The sequence below is a fragment of the Chinchilla lanigera genome, unplaced genomic scaffold (assembly GCF_000276665.1).
Source record: "Chinchilla lanigera isolate Chin_1 unplaced genomic scaffold, ChiLan1.0 scaffold00082, whole genome shotgun sequence".
Classification (NCBI taxonomy): domain Eukaryota; kingdom Metazoa; phylum Chordata; class Mammalia; order Rodentia; family Chinchillidae; genus Chinchilla; species Chinchilla lanigera.
This window is the reverse complement of record NW_004955483.1, coordinates 5,501,624-5,525,756: the sequence shown is the minus strand read 5'-3', so window position 1 is coordinate 5,525,756 and position 24,133 is coordinate 5,501,624. Positions and strand designations below refer to the sequence as shown.

Below are 24,133 nucleotides of genomic sequence, written 5' to 3'. Positions count from 1 at the left end.
TCAGCCTCCCAAGTGCTGTGATTACGAGTGTTCACCACCTGCCTTCGGAGCTCCTCTCCGAAGAGGTGAGCACAGGCAAAAGAGGCAGCACAAGAGAGCTGGGCAGGGGTGTGAGGGCTGGAGCCCGTACATAGCAGGGCACCTGTGCCAGAGCCTCAAGATGGTGCCCTGGTGGTGGCAAAAGCATCCTGACAGGGTTGTGCAGTAGCAGTGCCTAGCTCCCAGGTGCCCACGGTGAGGACTTGGCTAAAGTGTCGCTTTGTGCCTGTCCCTGCAGCACTGAGAAAGGCCATGCCTGACGTTCAGTACAGCGGCCTGCGTTGTCTGGGCATCTTTTCCCCTGCTTGTGGAAAAACGGGCTGATTTTTTAGAAATGAGCTAAATAACAAGGACTACATGTAATTAGAGTTATTAGAGGTGATGGGTGGGCACAGGAAAAAGCTCAGTCGCTTTATTCCTGCTCTGCTCTTTTCTGATCTCTCAGCCCCTAGACACCAAACTCCCGCCCCACCCCACATATGTACTTGTACCCTTCCTGCCCATGGCAGAGTACCAGCCTTAGACGTTTTCGTCCCCTGGCTGTCTCTGTAGCAACCTTGCTCCGCAACATACGAAAAGATTGGCCTGATTTCTGAATTGATACAAAGACAAGAGGACAGAGAAGATTGAGCTGTATATTAAACTGTCTGCTGGTTATCAAAGATCTCTTGGTCATAAAGGCCAAAGATAAAAAAGAAAATGTGTATGTTTAATATATGGAACAAAACTAAACCTATTTTTCAACATAATACTTGAGGGGAAAATAGGTCAAAAAGCCCAGCCACCCCTGAAATGAATTTTAGACTCGTCTTAGTGGTGTGATGGGGCAGCAAGAGATACCAGTGGTGGCTGCGTTGCTCGTAGAAATGATTTTTTTACAGTAGGTGCTAAATTAGATGTAGAGAGTAGGAGAGTTATCAGACCTACATTGTCACGTCTGACCTTCCGGGGCCCAGTCATGGAATTGTAATAAAAACAAGTTGTGGGGTTATCTAGAGACTTAGCAATAACTGGCAGAGAACAGTTTTCGAGCTTCTCCTCAAATGGAGTGACACCAGGGTTCATTTGGGGTCACAAGGGAAATGCATTGGTTTTGATCCATTTTTAGAACTGTCTAGCAGCTTATCTGTGGGTCAGAGAAATTTAGTTTTCTCCATTCTTTTTTTTCATCATTCCCCTCTTGGGTGCTGTGTGAATTAGCTCTGGAAGCTGGTGTAAGGCTCCAAGTGTTAATAGGTGTGCAGATCCAGATTCTGTGTCCACTCTATCAGGCTCCCAAGCTCAACCTTGGTGAGAGGTTGATTCGGTAAAGGCACATTACCATCGCTCTCTAAATAAAAAGAAAAGAAATATTTAACGCTACTGTAGAAATCCATACCACTCCAAGGTTGCTAATTAGCAAAACCACACTGCATTGATTTTGTCCAGCTGCAAAATGCTACTCTCTCGTACCTACATCTCTCACTTAACTTCCTTTGCTTTGCTTCTTGCTTAATTCAAAACAGTCCACACTAAAATAATTTTCAGCTATCAGACATTACTATTACGGAAGTGGAAAAGTTGAAACCACTTGCCCTCCACTCCCTAACTTCAAAAAATATGTCGGATTCAAAGAGAAGAACAGGGGCTGGGTATTTAGCTCAGCGGCAAAGCACCTGCCTGGCAAGCGCAAGGTCGTGAGTTCAGTTCCCGGTACCGGAGAAAAACCAAAAAAAAAAAAAACAAAAACAAAGAGGAGAACAGTATCGCACGTTTGTCGCCCCATGTTTGTCGCCCCACAGTGTCTGCTGGCTGTGAGGATGGCACAGCTGTAGCCTTAACACTATAGCTGCTGATCTTTCTAAAATATCACTAGGAGAACAGATATGTTGTCATATGTTAAAGGAATGCTTTAAATTTTAGAAATAACAAAACTATTCATGCATGGGTAACATTCGCATCTATAAATTAATCTACAAATATTGTTTCCCTTATCTGAAATGCTTTGGACAAGAAATTCAGTTTTCAGAGGTTTTTGGATTTTGGAATATTTATGTAGACTTTACTGGTTGAGAATTTAAATTGAAAAAGGTAAAATCCTAAAAGCTCTAAAATGTCAGATTTCAGATTAGAGATGCTCAACCAGTACTAAAATTATTGGGCAAGAAGTTTGATGGGAATTAGATTAAACCCTACTTTCTTTGCAGTTTATTTAGCTTCAGGGTAACAAAAGGGCAGGGAGGACCTTCAGGGGGCGTATTAGTATTCTTGTGCTCTGAGGTTTTCAGTGTCTAAAATATGAGGGGCAAATCATTTGTCTGACTATATCCTGTACTATTATTGGTTGTTTTATTTCCTTATTTATTTTTTAAAGTAAGGGTAAATCATGATATAGCTATTGGTTTTGTCCCTCCTAACATTTTTCTACCCATTAGAAGATAGTGAATGCTGTCATTCCTCTGTCCTGTATATAACTTGTCATCAAAGAAAGTGGCAAGTTTTATGAGGGTGCAAACATGCTTTAAAAAAATCCATAAAATATAAACTTCTTCAAGGCAAAATTTCATGAGAAATACACTTCAGATGCTGGAATATTTACAGTTATCATCTTGAAGTACCATATATAGTTGTAATAATTCTATCCAACATAAAAATTTCATTTGATTGACTAATTCACTTTAGAATCATGAACAGGTCATTCACTGGTACAGCTACTTGGTGAGTTGTATTAGTACCAAATATTAATATTCAGACATTTTAGAATTTATTCAGCAAATGTTTCAGCACTTACTGTGTGCCTGGTTACTGGTTAAGTAAGTATAACACTTGTTTATTCCCCCCGATTAGTTTATAGTCCACTTGCTTTGTCTCACTGGTGTGATACCTGCCACATGATGGACATGTAGGAAAAGTGATGGGTGAGTGAAATTTTCACCTGTGATTTAGAGCTCCAAGAGTAGATTTTAGGTACACCTGTTGAGAAGGAAGACAGCAAAAGTGGCTGAGCAGCTCTTCGGAGGAATAGCAGCTGGGTATCACAGAGGAGTGATCGAATCGTATCGAGATGGCCACAGTCCCAGATGCTTAGGATCAAGTGACTGGATCACTATGGGGAGCTAGTCTCTAGGATAAATAAAGGACAGAAGAGTGGAGAAGCTAAAGTTACTTACAAGAAATAGATTGCAGTGCTGTATAATACCTTGAGATCTTGGAGGGAATGCTGCTGAGTAGTTTGAGGAATTTGAAGGCTTAGTGAAGGTAAATCCAAAATGGTGGGATTAAGGGAATGGGCAGCATTTATTCGACATCTATTTGTACGGCACTTTCATCATGTTAGAAAAGGGCGGGGTGCTGCCCAGAGGACAAGGCCCTGATCATCTCCTCCGTGAAGAGTTTACACAGGGAATGTCGGTAAGAGATTTATGAGAGAGCATGGCTTAGAAGGTTATTTCTGTTTGAGAAGATCAAGAATGAAAGGACGGGTCTTTGAACTGGGCTTTTCTTAATGAATGCAGTACATGGAGATGGTGACAGTGACATTCTTGGCAGAGGGAATAGCTTCTGCAAGGTCCCGGCTCAGGAAGATGCAAGATCTATCAGGAGCAAAGCATGGTATTTAGGGTTAGTGTCAAAAATGGGAGAAGCTTTAATGCAATACTTCAAACTTGATTCCTAGGCCTCGAAAGTTTCTAAAAGAGGAGAGTGGCATTAGGTGACCGCACACTTGAAAACTCACTCTGGCCTCAGGAAAGCACTGGATTAGGCAATGATTCTAAACCCTTGCTTCAAGCTAGCTTCAGCTAGAGAGATTTGTAAAAATAGCAACTTACAGCCTGTACCCCAGATCAATTAAATCAGACTGGACATCAGTATTATTTCAGTCCCCAGGTTATTACAATATACAGCCAGGGTTGCAAAGTAATACTTCTGAGCCAAAGCTGGCAAAGTCTAGAAAGAGGCCAGATGCTAAATAGTTTCAGCTTTCTAAGCCACGTGGCCTCTGTGACAGCCACTCAGCTCTGGTCTTTGCACACAAAAGGCTGGACTCTGTAAGGAATGAGAATGGCTGTCCCAATAAAACTTCATGTGTGGATTTGAATTTCATATCATTTTTACCTGTCACAAATGTACTGACTCTTTTTAATTTTTTTAGCCATTTAAAAGTATAAAAACAAATCACAGAGTGTAAAGAATTAGAAGCCAAATACTTTTTGGCCCACAGACCATATCTTGCCAACCTTTGATTTAGAGTGTGAAGACTGGGCCCAAGTAGTCCAGGAAAGAAAACATTATTCTAATAATCTAGATAAGAGATAAAGCTTATTTGCTTTTGTGGTTAGTCTGAATGGCAGGATGGAGATTAGTGATACTGAATTGATATTTATAGCAACTCACGTTCCTGCCTGCTAGCTTTTAGCACCCAAAAGTTACCTGTACAAAGGACATTTGAATGAACCGTTGCATGGTATATGGTATTAGGTGCCCTTTGACTTTGTCCTTTTGCTTTGTGGGGATTTTGGTTTCTTTTTTTTTTTTTTTTTGGATTTTGGTTTCTGTTGAAGGCAGTTTCTGTCCTGTTGCTTGTAAGGGCTACTCATTTTGGCACAGCTGTTAATACAATAAGTTAAGTCTCCTTGTGCCTGCTATGCCTTTAGAAAATAAGGTAAGGTTGATAAAATGGAGGGAGAAGTAAGGCTCCCTCCATTTTATTTTATCAAATATCACTGCATTAATGCAAATTTCCCTATTTGCATTTGTGGCCTTGTTCAGGTCCTGCCAGAGTACCGGGCACCTGTGCCATACCCCACCACCACCACCTTTGTGACCAGAAAGGCCGATTGTTGTAACTTCCTTCCCCTAAGGTTATTTTAGAAATTATAAGTGTGGGAAAAAAAAGTTTCTCACTGACATCTACTGTGCTTTTAAAATCAGCTGTGCATTTTCCTAGTTAAATTTCAGTATTACTATAGTTGGGTTGAACAGGTTTACTCACCTACTTTAGAACTTCCCTCTTAGATGGCTACCATTTTGGTGTTGTCTATGAAATGGTTACACCATGTCATCCCCCACCTGCCCACCATTACCACTACCACCATGGTGGTGATGTGAAAAACGAAGGAATGTGGTGGCTCTTGAATTTGCTGTGACTGGGTGGAGAGAAAGGAATTTAGAAGCACTCAGTGTTGGTGGTCTCAGTTATTTTGCAGATCTTACTAGAGGCGAAGGGGTGAAAAATTATATGAGGTAGAGTGATCTTGTGTTTTCTTGTTTCCCTCCCTTCACAGAAGAGTTATTACTCCTAGAACAAGGAAGTGTTATGTGTGCCTTAGGAAGAACAGAAGGGCTGAGTGGAACTCGGTGGTGGAACCCTTGCTTATCAGGTGCAAGGCCCTCAATTCAGTGCCCAGCACTGAACCAGAAGAAGAAGAGGGAGAGGAGGAAGAAGGGAAGAAAGGAAGTGAGAAGGGAAGGCAGGCAGAAGGGCAGATTAGGATTTCAAAGACTTTGACTTTTTCTGTATATTTTGGGGTTTTGTTTGTTGTAATTTTTATTAGTGCCCGTTTGCAGTGCATAGACTGTGTTCATCATGGAGAATCGGTACATCTGTATGACAAGGCTTAATCCTGCATTGCCTAGTGTTCCATTTCTGGAACACCCATAGCAGCAGAACAAGGGATGGGGATATAGCTCAGTGGCACAGCGCCTGCCTGGCAAGCACAAGGTTGTGAGTTTGATTCCTGGTACAAAAAAAAAAAAAGCCAAAACAACAGAACATAATACATTTTTTTTTCTGTTCAAATTCTTTTTCCTTGAATTTTTTAAGGTAACATATCAGGTTCATGCAAAACTTTAAAAAAAATGTGGTCTTCAGCATAAATAGGTTAATTCTTTCTGTGTCTCCTTCCTCTCCTCTTCTTCCGTCTCTTGGTCTTCTTCCCATTTTCAAATCTTTCGGGTATTTTTGATCACCAGCCATATCTCACATAATTGATTTTCCAGTTTATTTCTAAATTTGGAGATTCATTGTTGCAATTTCAAAGACTTTTTTTTTCCTTCTTTCATTGATCTTGAATGTGTTTTGCCATCTTAGGGACACCATATATACAGTAGAAAAGTACTACTGCGATTGAATGCTGCTATTGTCAAGTGCTTTTATTAAGTTTCTGGTGTTCCATACATTGTGAAATAAAGGTTCAAATCTATTCAGCTGGTTTCCCATTTACTTTTCAGAAGACTTACCTAGTAGGGAACTAGATATGTAGCAGCAGCCCGTTCCACAGCCAAAGCCTCAGTATGTCTCAAAGGAATTCCTGCATACAGAGTCCCTTTTTAGGTAAAGGAGGAGGTCAGGAAATAAGGCAATGCTGCAGGTGTAACACAGAGATTAAGAATGAAAGTACCTGACAGAATTCAGAGCATGGAATGACAAGAGCTGAAAGACAATGGGGAGCTGACCTAGCGGCATAGAGGTGAACAGTTGGAAGACACCTTAGGGATCACCTTGGCTAGTGGTTCTCAGCTTTGACCACACATTGGAAACACCTGAGCTCTTGTTACAGTCCCACAAGATGAATTAAATCCGAGGAACTGGGGGACAGGAACATTGGTGTATTTCAAAGCTTCCCCTATCATCCCAGCCTTCAACAAGGGCTGAGAATGCAGACCTCATCCACTTCCTTCACTTATCCACAGTTCCGAGCAGGTGCCTCGCCTGAGGTCAGAGAGCTCTTATTTGCCAGGATTTTAGCCTCAGTCTTCTCCCTCCTCTCTGCTCCCTTCCTCTGCGTACTCCCTGCATGCTCTCATCCCTGACCTGCTGTCAATTGTGCCAGCGTGCTTGTGAATCTGTGGCTCCCATCTCCCTTCTGAGCACCATACTTTAAATACCTTCATATGTAACTTTATTTACTGTCTCTCCAGATGTCTCCCAGCCTTCTCAAATTTATAATATTCAAACCTGCATTCTCCTCCCCTCCCTCCCGGTACCCATACCTGCACATCACGGAAAGGCTCTGCTTTCCCCTCCCTGAACTGAGCCCCAAATCTCGGAGTCCTCCTCTGCTCCTGCTCTTCCTGTCCTCCTGTCTAATCCACCACCACATACTGTCAGTCCTGCCTCTGAGTTATTGCTCACATCTAGGGAACCTTCTCAGCTTGCCCTGGTTTCACATGGGGCTCTACCTTTATTACCGTCCTTCTTCCTGAAGTGGATGTTTGATCATGTATTGCTACATTTCTTGCATCATGTGTTCTAATCATTGAGCCATTTTTAAAAAATTCAGCAAAGCTCCTTCCTTTCCTGTCTCCGTGTGCCTGAACTTAGCCTGCTTCCTTAGAGTCCATGAATGGCATAACCTGTCTATAGACTCAACTCTTTCAGTCCTATTTTTGTCAAAACTGAACTCTATACTAAGCAATATTGTCCTTGAGTTTCCTGGGCCCACATCCTGACAGTGGAATGTGCCCTTGTGGGAGGTATACTAGAAGATCCCAAGGCACACATCAGACTTACCTTGGCATCAGGCCACAGCCTTGGCAGTTCACCCCTTCAGCCACCTCAGATTTCCTGGCTACCTCATTTCTTTTCCCTGACTGCAGTGTCCCTCACTGCTTCTTGCTAAGCCCGTGTCCTCAGTGTAACTCTGTCAGGTCCTCACCAACCCTTTGCCAATGATCCCTTTGCCTCTGGCTCTCATTTGCTTGTATCTTGGACCTTTTGGCTATTTTGGTCCTTTTGTCTTAGCATACAGTTCTCTGAATGTCCCCAGGGTATCGTAACTCACTAGACTTTTCTTCCTAGCCTTTATATTACCTGGGATTTGATTCCAGTCTCTTATGCTGTCAGTCTCCACCAGCCCACCACTGTCTTGTTACCTCAAGTGGCCCTGCATGACACACAGCTCAGCTCTTCGGAACCCAATGTCCGGTTGCGAAGGTCTTGGCTGTTTACCTTCTCCTCTTAACTTTCCGCTGCTGCCTACCAGTTGACCAGGTAACCACTTCTTAGCCCCACTACCAGAAAGGGAGCCAGAAAAAAATGGGCATGTTGAAACTGCAGCCTGTGTATTTGACTTCTCATCACAGAGTACAGTATGGTGAGCGTTTACATGTTTTTGTGGAATACCTGGAGTGTGTCAAACTTTCAGAAAGCTTGCAGGCTTTATCGTTTTTGAGAATGTACATGTAGAAATGAAATCCATAGTTTTACTTCAGAGGAACCCTACTTTATTTGGCGAAGCTGTAGTCTACATCTAGAAAAAAAGGCACAGGAAGCACTGAATTTGGGGGATTAAAAAGAGTAAGGTTGGTGGGTATTGCTGATTCGGTTGATTGTATAACCTTGTGTTCACATGCAGGTTCTGCCTCATGTGGAGCCTCTGTCAGATCTGAGCTTTGTTGTAAACCTTTGATAGAAATGGAAACGATTACATTGTCTGGCAACCTGGGCTGTTAAAAATGCTCCCTTGGGGCTTTTGGTTTTGTTTGGTTTTGTCTGAAAGAGAATTTACACAAGTATAAGGAAAAGTGGTCATCAGCATTTGCAGTCCTTGGAGAGTGGCATATAAAAGCAATTTGTCAAGTGCAGTAGGATGGAGATTGCAGATGTTCAGCTCCTCGGGAATCCAGGAGGTTTACCAAATTTATGTCCTGCCTTGTCTTCAAACCCTACTGTAGCCCGCGTAGACTGCAGGCCTCAGCCTGCTCTTACTTTTAAATACCCTCTCATCTCTGTCGTCCGTGCCTCGGGTTAATATAAAGGTGACTTGAAGGTACATGGTGTGATTCTGGGAGAAATGTTTGCTGCACTCACTGTACTTTGACCACCCTCATTCCAAGTTCGTCACACAACTTGTTCAACATGTTTACTTTTTAAACACTTGGAGAACTAACAGGCAGTTGCATGACTGAGATGTTTGTTTTAACAGGCTGAAAAGTGGGAGATAATTTAGACATGCACTATGATGCAATAGGAAAATACCTAATTATTCCGTTTTTGGCCCAGCTTTTGGTTTCAGTTAAAATTGCTGATAGCAAAGCTCAACATGTTTTGCAGAGTAGTGGCTGTAACATTGCCTATACAAGAAGCTGGCTTACCACTATTAATGGCCTTGCCGCAGTTGCTTTTACATGAACCCTTCTACATGACTTTAGTTTTAGGACTTAATAAAGGATCTCTTCTCAGAGATTCTGTGGTCAGCCATTGCAGAATGAATCCATAAGGCTGTGAAGGGTCATATTTATTTCAGATTGTCTGGAAATCAACTTGCAATATTATGTACCTGTACAAAGAATGCACTGTACAAATAATGGTAGCTAATTAATTATTCTAGTGCCTCCTCTGTACATCCCGGTGTGTCAGTATATAAGTTATGATTCAGCTGTCCTCACTGAGCAAGTAGAAGAAGCAGGGACTTTGCTGGGTAGTTAATTGTTCATTTGCTTTGAGGTTAAGGGACTACTGGCTGAAGCAGGTATGGTCAAGGATACAAAGTCTAGAAGTCCAGATCAGGGGTAACTATATTTTCTATAAAAAGGGTGATCAGAGCAGATGATAACACAGTGTTTGAAGGCCATGTGGTCTGTGTTGTAACTTCTCAGGTCTGCTGCAGTAACATGAAAGCAGTCAGATAATAACATAAATGACTGAATACAGTTGTGTTTTAATAAAACTTTATTTGCAAAAATAGGAATCGGGCTAGATCAGTCATAATTTGCCAGCCCTTGTTCTGGATTCCAGATGATATATCACTGGGCCTATAACTGCCTTCAGAGGAACAGTAACAATAATTTTTAGAAAACCAAATGAATATATATAACCTTTAACATACATAGCTAAGACTTCTCTGTATTTGTATATAACAAATTTATTTTCAGAAAAAGGGCTTTGGCTCCCTTCAAGCTTCATTAGGGGCTAATCTGCATATTTACTCACTTACACCCCACTTCCTTCCCTCCCAAAATTATCAGAAGTAGCTTACGAGAAAAGGCATGTGTAGGACTGGGGGGTGTCAATTTGTGGTAGAACACATGCGTATTATATGCAAGGACCTGGGTTCAATCTCAAAAACAAAAAGGAAAAACAGAGAACAAAAACCTAGAAAAATATGTCAAAATATAGACATAAAATCAAAACCCACATAAAAAGTTCACAGAAAGCACATTCTGAATATTCCTTATCCACCTGCCAATTCAAGCTTATAGTTCAACATTTCTGAAACTGATGAATCCTTGGAACACTTCCTAAGGTGAATATTGATTTACTGCCTAAAATTTCATCTTCTCTAGCATAATTTCCTTTCTGGGAAAAAAATTTTTTTTTCTCCAGTGTGTTATATCAAGTCTCCTACAAAAGAAAGTGTTAGCATTCATCATTTTTCTGCTGATTGAAGTGTAAGCCAACTAAGTAGGTGTAAGGAAAGGAAATAAAAAATTATAAGCTAATGAAAACTTTGATGGTCAAGTGACTTATTCAAAACAGAATCCAAGGCTTACAAGACTAAAGTTTCTTTAACCAAGGAAACTATTTCCAGTCATTTTCAAGATGCATCTCTACTCTCCAGGGAAAAGCAGAGTTAGTGGCCGGGGATATAGCTCAGGGGCACAAGTGCCTGCCTGGCAAGCACAAGGTCCTGAGTTCGATTCCTGGTACCAAAAAAGAAAAAAACAGATGGTTAGAAGCATCACTCACAGGAGAACAGAATACGTAGGAATTTCAGCAGAACCACAGGAGGAGATGACATTCAGTCTGAGGCTCACCATGTGACAACAGGACCACTTGATTTTATAGACTGCCAGTGGGATTGTGACTGCAAAGATAGTTCTAAAATAGAGAAATTGGTCATTGAAAAAACTGGGATTGTATCCAAGTGACTTTAACACAAGATCCTAGCTATCATCCTATGCAACTGCCTAGCTAAGCAGGTACAGAATTATATAAACCCAAGCCAGGGGATCCCCTAAGGTCTCCGGCATTGAGGAGGGTATGAGACATGTCCCTGAGGACATTGGAATAGGTAAGCAATGCTCCCCTGGGCTACATGGATTCCGGGGAAAGATTCATTGAAGTGAAGACAGAAGAAACCCAGTAGATCCAAAAGCAAGACAGGAACAATGTTAAGAACAAACAGACCACTTGTATGACAGGATTTTAAGATGAAGTACTGGACTAATTCTATGGTGGACAAAAACTAATTATAGTAAATAAATTCTGTAATCAGCTGCTGAGAAAATGTTCTATTCTAAAAAGGTTTCATCTGTTCTGTAAATTTAGAAATGTTCTAACCTTTAAATGGAAGAGAAACATTCCTAAGAATTTACAGCTTAAGTGGCAGTTTCCTCCTCCTGTTCACTCTGGGTGTGAGGGCAAATTGGAGTAGTGTCCATCTTCCGAGGTAATAAGCATACACACTATTTGATCCTGCACCTGTGCTTGTGTAATTTATCTTTTAAAGCAATGCAAACTGTCAGGCTGGCAAGAATATTTGTGCAAAGACTGTCATTGTATTAAAAAATCAAAATGAGTCATAGAAAAAGTTTGGATTTCTAAAGTTTTTAGATTTGAAAACTCTCAGGGCTCGCAGATCTGTTTACAGAAGCATGAAGTTTGGCAAGGATAAGTATAAAGCAGAAAAAAGTAAAATTCCAAACAATATATATAGAATTGTTACCCATCAGTCAAAGGAGCCTTTCCTTGATTCAGACAGAAATCGGGAATCAGCAACATGCAGCTCTGCGAGCATCCCTGATACCACCAGTGAACACCAGTTTAATGCTGGACACCATCGATCACATCTGCAGTTCGACACTGACTTATGTTACACACCATCAATCAACTGGGACGGTTGCTGCTCTCCGTTGCTGATCTTCATTGGCTGTTGGTCTCTGGAGCTTTTCAGGGATAATAGCTCCTAGTATTTATTGATCTTTCTTTCAAAGGGCCTCTCTGTCTTCACTACTCAGGATAGGAATCCTGAGTAGATTTAGAGGATCTTCCAAGCCCATGCTACCAGAGAACTATATCATGAACAGATTTGCTGGACCATTGGAGCAAATCTTTATTCTAACAGGATCTATGTGACACCACAGGGTGTTGGTATACCAGAGGGAGCTCTCCTAGACCAACCCAAGACATAGAGCAGGAACAGGGCTTGTGTAACTGGTACAGGCCAGTGATTGGTCCATGTGTAACCCTCTGATTGGTTCAGATTCAGGCCTGCTTGATTGATCTAAGTGCAGGCCTGTGATTGGCCCATGCAGATCCAGAATATCCTAGATGATCCAGCTGTTCGGGCAGCAGTGGTTCAAACAAATATCAGGGGGAAGCCAGCTGTTGATTGAAAACTGTTATATCTTCATGAAAAATGGCAGAACTGAAACCAGGGAATATTCAGGGGGCTAAGTTTTCATCACAGCTTATTAGGGCTTGGGGAGGTTGGGAATGTTAATGATGGGCCTGGATCCTTCCCTGATCTCTGATTCATTAGGGCTTTTTTCCCAGTGTTTCTTTAAAGAGGTGGCAGCATCTGGAGCAGCGGGAGTGTGAGAGGTGTCCACAGCTACAGCTGAGGTACATCTCCTCTTAGAGTAGCCTAGAGAGCAGCCATGAAGCAACCTGGGAGGACACAAAGGCAAGCTGTCCTCATCCATCCTTGGGTGAGGGACAGAGCAGGAGCAAAAGAAACAGGGATGAGGGCTTGATAACTCTTGGCCAAACAGTGCCCTTCCTGTCATAAGAAAAAAGCCAAGAGAGTCAGGCGCTTCTTATCTATCTCAGAATAGTGCCTTTCTTTCAAAGTAATAATCAGTTGTGTGCGTGTGTGTACCTGGAAGATTTGGAGCCATACACAAAATTGTTCATAGTGATGGGGTGGGGAGGGGACAGATCACAGTGGATAGAAAACAAGCCACTAATTCAACCAGTATTTAATGAGTGCCCACTGTGTATAGAACACATCACGCAAGGCACATGGTGCATGTAGCAGTGACACAACAAAGGTGTCCTCACAGCTGCAGGCTCAAGCCAGCTATGCCCAGGAGCTTGAAGGGCTTGCATAAATACATGCACGTCAGTGCCAGCTCTGAGTAACAGCAACTGGTATAATAGTAATATCGAAAATGCCCTAAATGTGTACTGAGTCTTTTCATGTTAGTGTCTGAGCTCTGCATTTTGAAATAGAGTTTTTGATACTACGTAGTTTGCTTTATAATCCTCCTAGGAAGAAGTTGCCTCGCTGTGCCGTGACAATGATCTGCATAACCACCAAGTGACTTGGTTTTTATCTGCACTCAACCATGCTAAATAAATAATATCTTTCTGTAGATACATGTACAAAAAGTTGGTGAATATCTACTTGAAAAAAACTTACTACAATAAAAGCCACATTGATTGCCATTAATCCCCCTCAAAATGCAGTGCTACCTCGGTTCATGAACTTAATTTGTTCTACAATTTTGGAAAAGACAGTAGACCGTTGTGTTTGTGTGAGAAACATGGCTGTGGCCCTGTTCGTTACCTAGTGTAGAGTTGACAAACAAAACCAAAATTTTCCCAAGTGCTTCTGTTTGTGAACCAAATTGTTTGCAAACAAAAGCATCTGTGAAGCAAGGTACCACTGTACTCCTCTTCGCTTTGAACACGCTTATCCCATCACTCTTGACACTTTCTGAAGTACTTCTGGAAGTCTTTCCTGAATGTCTTTAGTTGTGCTGTTGTGACTACCTCAGTGTCCTGAATTGATTCAAAACATTTACCTTTTGTAGTGTAGTGACAGCTGGTGGTCAGCTTATAATCCCCAGCTGAACTGAGTAAGCATGGTGCTGGGTGTGGGAGGCCCACCTGGGGACTGTTGCCAGCAGCATAAGAGGCAGAACTGGAGAAGGAGAGGCAAGACTGCTGGGGGTGGAGAAAGGCTGCTGGGAGATGGTAGAGGCTCCAAGGAGCTGTTGGTTCTGTTGGAGGAGCTTTTCATGCTGGCTTTCCTGATGAACATGGTTGTTCTCATCCTCTGAGGAGCTCAGGACCTTGCTGGCACTGAGAATAGCTTCGGTTCCCTTTGAGGGAGCTCTGGTCCTCACTCTGAGCACCGCTTCCTGCCTTCAGAGGAGAAGAAGGTGCACAGCTCAGTCTCCTGAAGAAGCTTGCTGCGTTGGCTTTCCTGATGGGAACTCAGCTGTCTTCACCATTGGAGGAGCTCGGGACCTCACTGTTGCTGAGGATGGCTGTGGTACTTTTTGGGGGAGCTCTGTTCTTACTTTGAGCATTGCTTCCTGGCCCCAGTGCAGATCCCTCAGCCTGCTAGCATAGATCCTTCATCCTGCTGGCACAGAATTCCTAGATTCCACCACTGACCTTTGGGCCCTCCCAGCGCAGATCCATGAAACAGGCCTGCATGAGATATTGTTATGGGCTTGGGGCCTCCAGATGGTCTCGTGGGAGGCATTGTTGTGAGCCCTAGGTCTTAAGCTGGACTCATGCAGTATAATATCATGGGATCCGGGCCCTTAGCTGGATTCTTGGTCTACACTGTGTAGACAGGTTTCCTGCACTCTTTTGTATATCATTCTTTGGGTGACTATCATAAGTAATCTAATAAAATGTGTGTCGTGTATTAGATATTGTTCCCCTTGCAAAATAAGCTCCAAACCCACACACCTTTCATGGTTATTTTGTCTTGGGTGAAGATCCAGAAGCCACACAGTGCCAGACTCAGTGAATAAGGCGGGTGAAGACACACTGTAATGTTTTTACAAGCCTGTCTTTCTGTTGGATGGCACTGAGCAGCAGTGCTCACCATATTTTTTATCGTGCCTATGTTTGATCATAAGTCTATCTGAAGTGAAAGAGTATTGTGAGGGTGATTAATGGCAATGTGTCTTTTACTATAACCAGTTTTTGAGTGTACACATTCACTGCATTTTACCAGCTATCAACTCAAGTGTTTTGTTTTTCTTCCACAGAAAAAGCAAAGGACAAAAGATCTGTCTCAGATATTTCATTCTTACAATCCATATGATCACAAGGTAAGAGAAACATTCTATTCATATATTGGGTCTTAGTTTTTGATGATGATTAGTATTTTCATTACAAAACCTTATAGGACTAGTATTTAGTTAGATGTCTTCTAAACTAATATCTTCCTGTATGTATAGCAGTTTTAATCAATATGTGGTGATTTTAAAGTACATTTACTGATTAATTTATATTTTAATTTTAATTTTTCAACCCTTGAAAATAGAAAATTTGTAATTAAGGTGGTTATATCTTACTCACATTAAAAGCTAGTTTCAGGGGGCTGGGGTTATAGCTTTGTGGCAGAGCACTTGTCTAGTATGTATGAGTTCATATGTTCTATCCCTAGTACCTCCCAAAAAAAGTTACATGCGGTCACTAAAAGCTCAAGACTTGGGAGTGGTTGTTAAAGTTGTCGTTTTGAGTTGGTTTTGTTTTTTCTTTTCAAACACTGTAAATAGTAAAGTAGGTGTTTGGATCGGTAAGAACAGTTGAAATATTGACTACAAATCTTGATTCTTTTGCTCTGATGGTTATTTTGCCAAATAAATAATCTTTACAGTACATAGCATTGTATCTGAAATATTAACTAGCAAAGGTTTTACTGAACAGAAGACAGAGTAGAATGGCTCCTGTGGGCCCATTCTACTACTTTATGAAAACTCACAGCCATTCTTGTTTTATTTTATACCGTACATTCTCCAACGCTCTTTGAAAAATTCTCAGACATATCTTCACTTGTAAGTATTTCACCATATATTTGTAAGACTTCTATAAAAAGAAACACACATTTAGAGCCATTTTTAAGAAATACTTAACATTTCCACATCTTCATGAGAAAATAGATTTCAAGATTTCTGAGACTTATGGAAAATTTCTATGCCATGTAAGGTTCCAATAAATCTGTTAATTCGAGGTGATTTCACAAGCAAACAAAATTTGCACAGTTGAAATGCTAATATAAACTTACATCTTTATCTATGAATGTACAGGCAGACATGTGGTGGGGATTTTTTAACTAGCCAAAATAACTAGTGTGAAAACTACTTTCCTCAGCTGAGAATACAGAGATGTCTGGATTCAGGGGAGAAAAATGGTGCCAGTTGTTCATGGAAGTTAAGGAATTTGAGTAATTTCTAGTGTTTCTAAAATAACCAATGGACTGAAGCACCAGAAGATTTATAAAAGAGGTATTCTCCATGTGATCACTTATGTTCCTTGTGATATGAAATACTGCACTAAAAATTATTTCAAGTTAGTTTTTCAAGCTAAATCACTCACTTTGCAGAATAAAGGAATTAAAAAGAGATTGAGAGAGCCTGGAGTGTCTCACAATGCCGCCGGAAGGTGCATGCTAAGTAACACACAGGAAAGGGAATGAGATTGGCCAGATTTCCATGGGAATGTTACACTTTTTTTTAGATGAAGCAGTGTAATTAACGTAAGCGCAGTAGTGGCTAAAGCCAGCATTTAACAACAACAAAAAGCTATGACAAATCAAAGGTTTTGCCTGGCTTGTCTAAATTTTGCGCACTTCTAGCAAATTTTAAAATTCACAAGTCAAGGGAAATTCCATTATTCTTTTATTAGAACACTTAATGGAACTTAGCCATTTGCACCTCCTTCCAGCTTCCTCTTCATATCCTCATGGCTCTGTATCAAAGTCACCTCAGATTACTTTGGCTTCTCTTGTGAAGATTTCATTCCCCTACAAATTAGTCATCAGTAAATGAAGAATTGAATATAAATGCTAGATGAAGTTCCTTTTGATCTTTGCTTTAAGATGAGTAATAAAGTATTGGAAGGAGCTACACTGCTTGATGAGTGATTTCTGAAGCTCCTAAGGTTTGGTCTGTTGGCTTTCTGTTTTATTCTGCATATGCATAGTGAAGGAAAGGGGAAACTTTCATTCTAGGCAGCTCCTGGACCGGTAGCATCCTCCTCCCATTTTCCTAAACTTCATCCAGGCAAATCTACCCATGTTACTTCCAGTTTTGTCTCTTGTTGATTGGAATGTGTGCAAAGATTAGAACCACAGGGATAAAGTAACAGGCATTGTATTCTGGATCTTAGAAGACTACAACCCCCCATAATTAAATAATGGAGGGTTATGTTTCATGTTACTTTGTCATTTTAATCACCCAATTATACTCAAGCAAATTAATTTTCTAGGCAGACAGGTCTTCTTGTAAAAAGTTTTATAAAATGTAGGTAAAATTGGCTTAAACAGCGCAAGCTCAATAAGATTTCTGGAGTGAACTTTAGAAAAATATACACGTACATTATAAGTGAAATCTTAAGTAAAATAAAATATCAGCTGTCTAGGATTTTCCTTCAAAAAAATTCAAAGAGGGGAGTGCAGAGGGTATGGTAAAGCAAGATGTAGCATGTGTTGGTGATTATCAAAACTGAGTGATGGGTTTCTGTGGTTCGTTCCTTTGTATATTTTTATCTAAGATTGAAATTTTCCTTAATAAAAAAGATGCAAAAGTAAAATAAGCTATGGCTTGTTGCTAGGGATAAACATTCTGATATTCTTTTCTTTTCTGGCTAAATTCTTTCTAGTGTTAATTTTCCCCTTGACCTACATTTATACCAAAGAAGGAGCACTCAGCATTTCAGTGGGTCAGTTATGCTGAGCAAACACAGAAATGAAACGCCTGTTCTAATGTTGGCATAATTTCCTGGGATTTCATCCCAAATTATAGTGGTCACTTAAACGACAGCCTTGCCCACTGGAACCTGTTAAAACAGTTGTAATTACAAAGGGCAGTTAGTACGACTGTTTTGTTCTCAGTGAGTCAGTTATATTTAGTCTTCTTTCCTCCTCCCAACAAAGATTGCTCCTGCCTGACCCCAGACACAGGAAAGTCACCAGGTTAAGCAAACGTGTTGTTTGAGTGAGGCCAGGTGCATTTCTTAATCATACCCTGAAGCCATTGTTTAGGTTGTAAATGGTCAGTTGGTTTTCTCTTCAATGCTGTTGCAAAAAGCAAATAAACCTCCAAGCAAAGTGTGCGCCCAAAATGAGTCTTAGAAGGTTGCTGAAAAAGACTGAAAGAATTTCACTTGGGACTGTTGTCTCTAGTTCCATGTGAACTTTTTAAAAGTTGTTGGTAGGAATTCTTGTAATTTTTAAAAAAATTAAAAGGACTTATATAAAAAGGCTTTGGGACAAAAAGACTGGACCAAAGCTAATTCCTGTTGATCTACCCTAAGAAAGGGAACATTATAAAGATAATCCAAAATAGCTGATGATCTGATTGTATTGTATGCAATTCTGTTATTTTAATAAATAATAAACATAGCTTGTATTTTCTGAAAACATACCACACTGACTACCAGGGAGGGTTACAAGGCCAGAGACCTTTTAGGTCATAGAATGTCAGCCTGAGTTTGAGTTTTCCCTTTGGATAAGTCACAGGTAAATTAGCATAAACTATAATTAGAACATTTGTATTAAAGCCAGGCAAATTATCATGGATGGCATGTCCTTGGCCTAAAGAAAATATTATTAGGCACATAAAGAAAGGTATCTTTTTCTTTTTACTTGTTAGATTTTACAAGGTATATGTTCGGGGGGAAATCTAGGTTTATTAGCTTGTCACAGATACTTATAATCTGCCAATGTAAAAACTTATTATAAAATATGAAAATGTTTGGAAGGAAAAAGAAGGTTCTGTTTAGGACTATAACAGTTTTTAACATCTGCAAAGTCGAATAAGTTCCTAAGCACAGTTAATCTGAGTAAATTAATATCTACTCTACTATTAAAAATGAGTCTTTAACAACTTGTCACTATTATAATTTCTGTATTTTGTGAAAGGAGCTTCTCATTTCTTTAGTAACTTGTTATATTAACAATATAGACATAAATGACTGAAGAAGAAACATTGTTATATAGTCCTATGTTGGTGAAGTGGGCTTTTCTTCTTTAGGTGAATACAATTATGCTAATAATTTTTCTACATACATAGACATGTCAGCTAAACTGTAAACAAATTGTAATGTGTAAACATCAGCTCTGGTAGACCCAATTCATAAGTTTGCCCATGAGTAGGAAGAAAACAAACATAAGTGTTTTTCTCAGCCAGTGATCTTTGTGCAGCAATTGGACGATCTAAAGGACAGCTTAAGACTTTTCGTGAAAGCCAACTGGACCCGACTGTTCTAATGACTCCTTAATCCCCACCCCCACTATTCCTTCAGTCCCTCATCACCAGCAGTCCATTCTTTTGTTCAAATCAGGTTTCACAAACAGAGATGGCTGGTTGCCCAAACCACAGCCAACTGCAGCAGCAGTTAAAAAGAAGGTGGTTATTGCTTCAAGAATTCAGAGCTCCAGCAAGAAGTGACAGCAAACCAAATGAAAGCAAGGCCAGGCTGTAAAACCTGCAGGTCATTAACAGAGGAACTCTAAACGTGCAGCTGCCCAAGCCCACTTAATTTAGAACCCCAAACCCAGATCTCCCAATACATTTTAGTAGTCCCAGGGTAAAATAATTGGGATTAATTTACATCAAGAAACAGATGTTCTGTTTAAAAATAGTAGAGATGTATATATACTATTTGAAAACATTGGTATTTTAGGAACAAATTGTACTTATCTTGAGAACTCTTAGCAACAGCTGGCTGTGCTTAATAAGGTCTGAATAAATGAAGTATTGCTGTAGAGAATTGTTGGATTCAAAAATAGAAGAATGGTTGGACATATGTGGGTAGTCAGGTAGTAGACAACAGATGTGCATGAAAAGAAAAGAGGAAGAAGTAGAACTGGTATTACCCCAAATTACGTACTTGTAATTAGATACTGTAAAAATGTTAGTCTTTGATAATTGTTATATTTTATCTTAAGGAAAGCCTTCTCTAGACATAACAAGTGGAATAATTATAAGTAATGTATCAATACAATTAATTTTAACTGTGTTAACTGTACAAAAAAGATGGATATGCATTTTCATAATCCACACTTCCTAAGACTGCCTGAAGAACTGCTCATACAGGTACATGTAGGATTCATGGCTTGCAATTTACAATGAAATATTATATAAGATGTAAAATAATATTTTCTGCCTCTTTGAGCCGAAGCATACAGCAAAAATCTACATCAAAACTCTCAGGTTATACTATCATTCTTTCTTGCCTAAAGAGTCTGTGTGACATCAAGTTTCATAAATAACCTCTCTCATACCTCATAAGCAAGAGGGGGCAGTTTCATTTCAGAAGTAATTGATTGGTTTACATTTCTCCATTAAGCAGATCTGTTCAGTGACTTTGCTTGGCAAAAGTCACTTCACCCAGCTCTGTCTGTGTGAAGAACAGTGGCCATCTGATTGCAGCCTGAGGCAGCCACAGGATTGTCAAGACTTCATCACATAATGTAGCAAGAGAGTGCTTTGAGTTGTTCTAGAGAAGGAGATGTGAATCTGGAGTCTTGCCTGCTGGCCCTGGTGAGCTTTGAGCTATCTGCTGTCTGGAAATAGCAAATTCAGTTTTTAATGGATCCGGCACTCTATGATAGCCAGATTTTCATGGCACGTGCAGATAAAGAAACAAGTTATTGATTTGGCATGTTTATGCCACGCTTAAAACAGTCTCTGCAGCAGATTGCCCAAAGCCATTTGTGCACTTAACTCTATTTCCCATCTTTGGCAGATAAAAAATGTTTGAAAAGTAATTTTAGAGATGTTGCTAAATATCAAGAACAATTGGATAGATGTCTAACTAACTGAGTTTCCTTATCACATTGACACATATCCTCATACAAAAACCATGCTCAGGTTATGGCCTTGGAATACAGGCAAGTAAATACTTCAGGAAGTACTGAATCCATTTGCTCAGCTCCACTCCACAACCCAATGAATAACCAGCCTCAAAGTAAGACACAGTGAGGAGCTCTTTTGGTATACAATAAGTGCCTTTGGTTACTAACATACCTTCCTTCTCAAGGAGGACTCCTGATCATTGCCAGACATGCAGACATGGCTCCGCCATTTCCTCCTTCAGCCCAGGCTTCTCCAGCCACTCCTCGCTTACTCGTCTATGCCAATCTGATCCAAAACCGTTTTCCTCGTTTTAACCCTTGTGGCTTAGGTTGGGTAGCAGATCATGTTTGTTGATTCTAACTTTAATATTGTACTAGTGTATTTTTCCCTCTTCCTTTTAATGTGTTATTGTTTTAAAGGGTAGACTTTATTTTATATATGTTGGTTTAGTTTATTCTGTTATAGTAACTGCAAGAATGGGTAGTGTGAAGGTATATACAAACAGCAGAGATTTTTATGTTGTTGAAATTATCTATCCAGGGATCTATAGATGCCAAAATTCTGCTTTGCCACTTACCCTGAAGACTGACAATGAGAAAGAAATCCAGCAGACTTTTACGAAATGGTGATGATTTAATAAAGCAGTCATTTAAAGACTTCCATATAGCTGGGCGTAGGGGCACATGTCTGCAGTCCTAGCACTTTGGGAGGCTGAGACAGGAGGATCACAGGTTTGAACCTAGCATGGGCAATGTAGCAAAACCCCATCTCAAAGAATAAAAAAATGGCTAGAATCAGTGGGAATGCTCTGGGTGCAGTCACTAGCACTACATAAAGAAAAGAGAAAGCCCACCATGCAATAGGCAGTTTTCTCAACGCTTTTTGTGTTCCTAGAACTCCTTTAACCATTATACCAATGCTGTAAAGCGTATGCTCCTGTTATTCCTTATATTATATAAGAGTAAATTTAGGCATAGAGAGGTTAAGTGCCCAAGGTAGTACACTTGATAAGTTACAGCACAGTCTCACTCTGGAATCCATGCTCATGACCTCTTTGCTACAAATAGCTGAAAATCCACAATGTCAGATTTCTGGTAAGAGGTGGATTGACACGTACAACTTTCAGGGTCAAAATGAGCCTGTTACCCACCTCTCTTGACCCAAATTGAAGCCTAAATACGTGAGAAGGTATCTCAGTCACTTTGTCATCACTTGGACACAATATCCAATACTCACAACATAAAAGAGAAGAGGTTTATTTTGGCTCACATTTTTAGTCCAGAGTTGAGTGGCTGCAGGCTTGGAAGGCATGGTGGGAGGGCCTGGCAAAGGAAAGGTGCTCACATAAGAAGAGCCTGGAAGCCGACTCAAGGGAGGAGCCAGGAAGGGAGATAAACACTTCCAGGTCACACCTACAGTGACCCGCCTCTTCCGGCCAGACCTCACCTCCTAGCAAGTCAGCTGTAAGCCCCCATAGTCCAGTCACCTTCCAAACACAGAGGCTTTGGGAACTATTTCAGATCTAAACACTAACATTAAGAATGAGAGACAGAGTATACAAGTTCCGCTGTCCAATTCACTCACTATCAGCATGGAGCAAAGGAAACAGCATTTCAGGTGGGCATGAGGTAGACACCCAGCTGCTAACAGAACCCGTCCAATTTGCTTTCCTCCTCACCCCCCCCCCACCTTGGGGGATTAGGGCTGTTGGATTGGCAACACAGTGGTCCCAAACAAAGGATTGCAGTTCCTCAGGACCCAAACCACAGGCGATTCAAAGCCAGCCGTCTGAGTTGACGACCACTCTCAGTACGAATTCTGAGCTGCACAAAACAACTCCAAAAGTTCTGTTTACAAAGAAAAGTCAATTCAAAGTTTTTCCATGGATAGTAACTCATTGTAGGGTTTTTGTGCAAGATTAAGAAGGCATGATTACAGTTAGCGTTCACAGCACTTTTGAAGTACATGCCCTTTGCTTGAAGTTGGGAAGCTAGGAAGTTTTAGTATCTTGGAAGAAAATAAGTTAACTTTGCGACTTCCTTTTATGGGGAAATAGGGTCCTGATGCAGAAGTTGGAAAGTCTCCCAGGTCATTGTTTAGGAATGCCCTGTTTAATGGGATATTCTCTGCCTTGTCCCTCCCCACTGAAGCACACCTCTGAATGTCAGTAGAGGGAAATCAAAGGTTGCAATCAAATTCTTCGCTAACCTTCAGTATGAAAGTACTGATTTAAAGAATGAACCCCCAGAAACTCTTCATAAATATGGCAGTTCTTGTATGTTCAAATTATTTCTCAAACTGAAAGTGTCTCAGTTTCCACTGTTGTTCATTTACTTCCCCGGAAGTTCACTGTCATGAGGGGAAACCTAGCAATGGGACAAGGAAGAGCTGCATTGGGCCACGAGCCTGAATGGGGTCCACCCATCCCCGGCTGCTCGCATCTTCCTGCCACCAGCCAAAGGTGACCGCTTGTCCTCTGTCAGCGCTACAGGCACCAGTCGCTTTTTTTTCTTTATGGTGTCACCTGCCCCGTCACCTGTTCTCTTCTGTGTCTGCCTGACAGTGTGCACCACCGTGGAAGAACTTTTCTCATCCCAACGAGGATGACAGCATGGCTGACACACCGCCCACAGGAAGTGTTAGGCCAGATACATGCAGGGCTGCCAGGGTTAGCAAATACAAATACAAGACACCCAATCAAATTTGAATTTCAGATAAACAGTGACTATTTTTTAGTGTAAGTATATCCCATGTAGCACACTAAAAATGTTCTTTCAGTTGTCTGAAATTCAAATTTTTTAAAATTCAAAAGTTCATCATTTATCTCAAATTCATCATGTATTTGAAATCCATATTTAACTGTGTGTCTTGGTTTTATTCCAGCAATGTTAGCTGCATGTGTGTTAGACATTTCATTTGGGAAACTTTCGGCCCATCTAAGAAAGGGAAAATAGTATCCACAATGGAGTGGAGTGAGAAGCGATTTTCAAACCTGCCTTTCTTTTAATGTACACAGGGTTAGGGTTGAAATGATCAAGAAATACTATGAATGCTGATCATATTTTTAGGAAATTTTATTACACTAAAAGACACTTTGCCATTAACATTAAAGGTGTTCATATGATATTTTCAAGAAAGAAGAATTTTCAGCCCCTGCCCCCAAAAGGTACACTTTCTCATAGTACATTTTGTCATAAAATATAATGAGTTCTTTGTGGCTGAACTTGTTTTTATTTAGATATATGCAGCAACATTAATGCTAATGATGCTTTTAAAAAGTCATACAGGCATCCGCTGGAGAAATGAGGAAATTATTACTGCTTTTTCTCCTCCTGGCTCT

At 40.6% G+C, this 24,133-nt stretch overlaps 1 protein-coding gene across 3 annotated transcripts in view; it reads left to right on the top strand.

The window, feature by feature from the left end:
• Cdkal1 (CDK5 regulatory subunit associated protein 1-like 1) overlaps positions 1-24,133 on the top strand; it is a 594,324-nt gene that overhangs the window by 467,315 nt on the left and 102,876 nt on the right. For all 3 annotated transcript variants that reach the window (XM_005403380.1, XM_013503828.1, XM_005403381.2), the window contains exon 12: positions 14,977-15,039. In XM_005403380.1, coding sequence (XP_005403437.1) covers positions 14,977-15,039 — 63 coding nt within the window. The remainder of the gene's footprint in view (positions 1-14,976; positions 15,040-24,133) is intronic.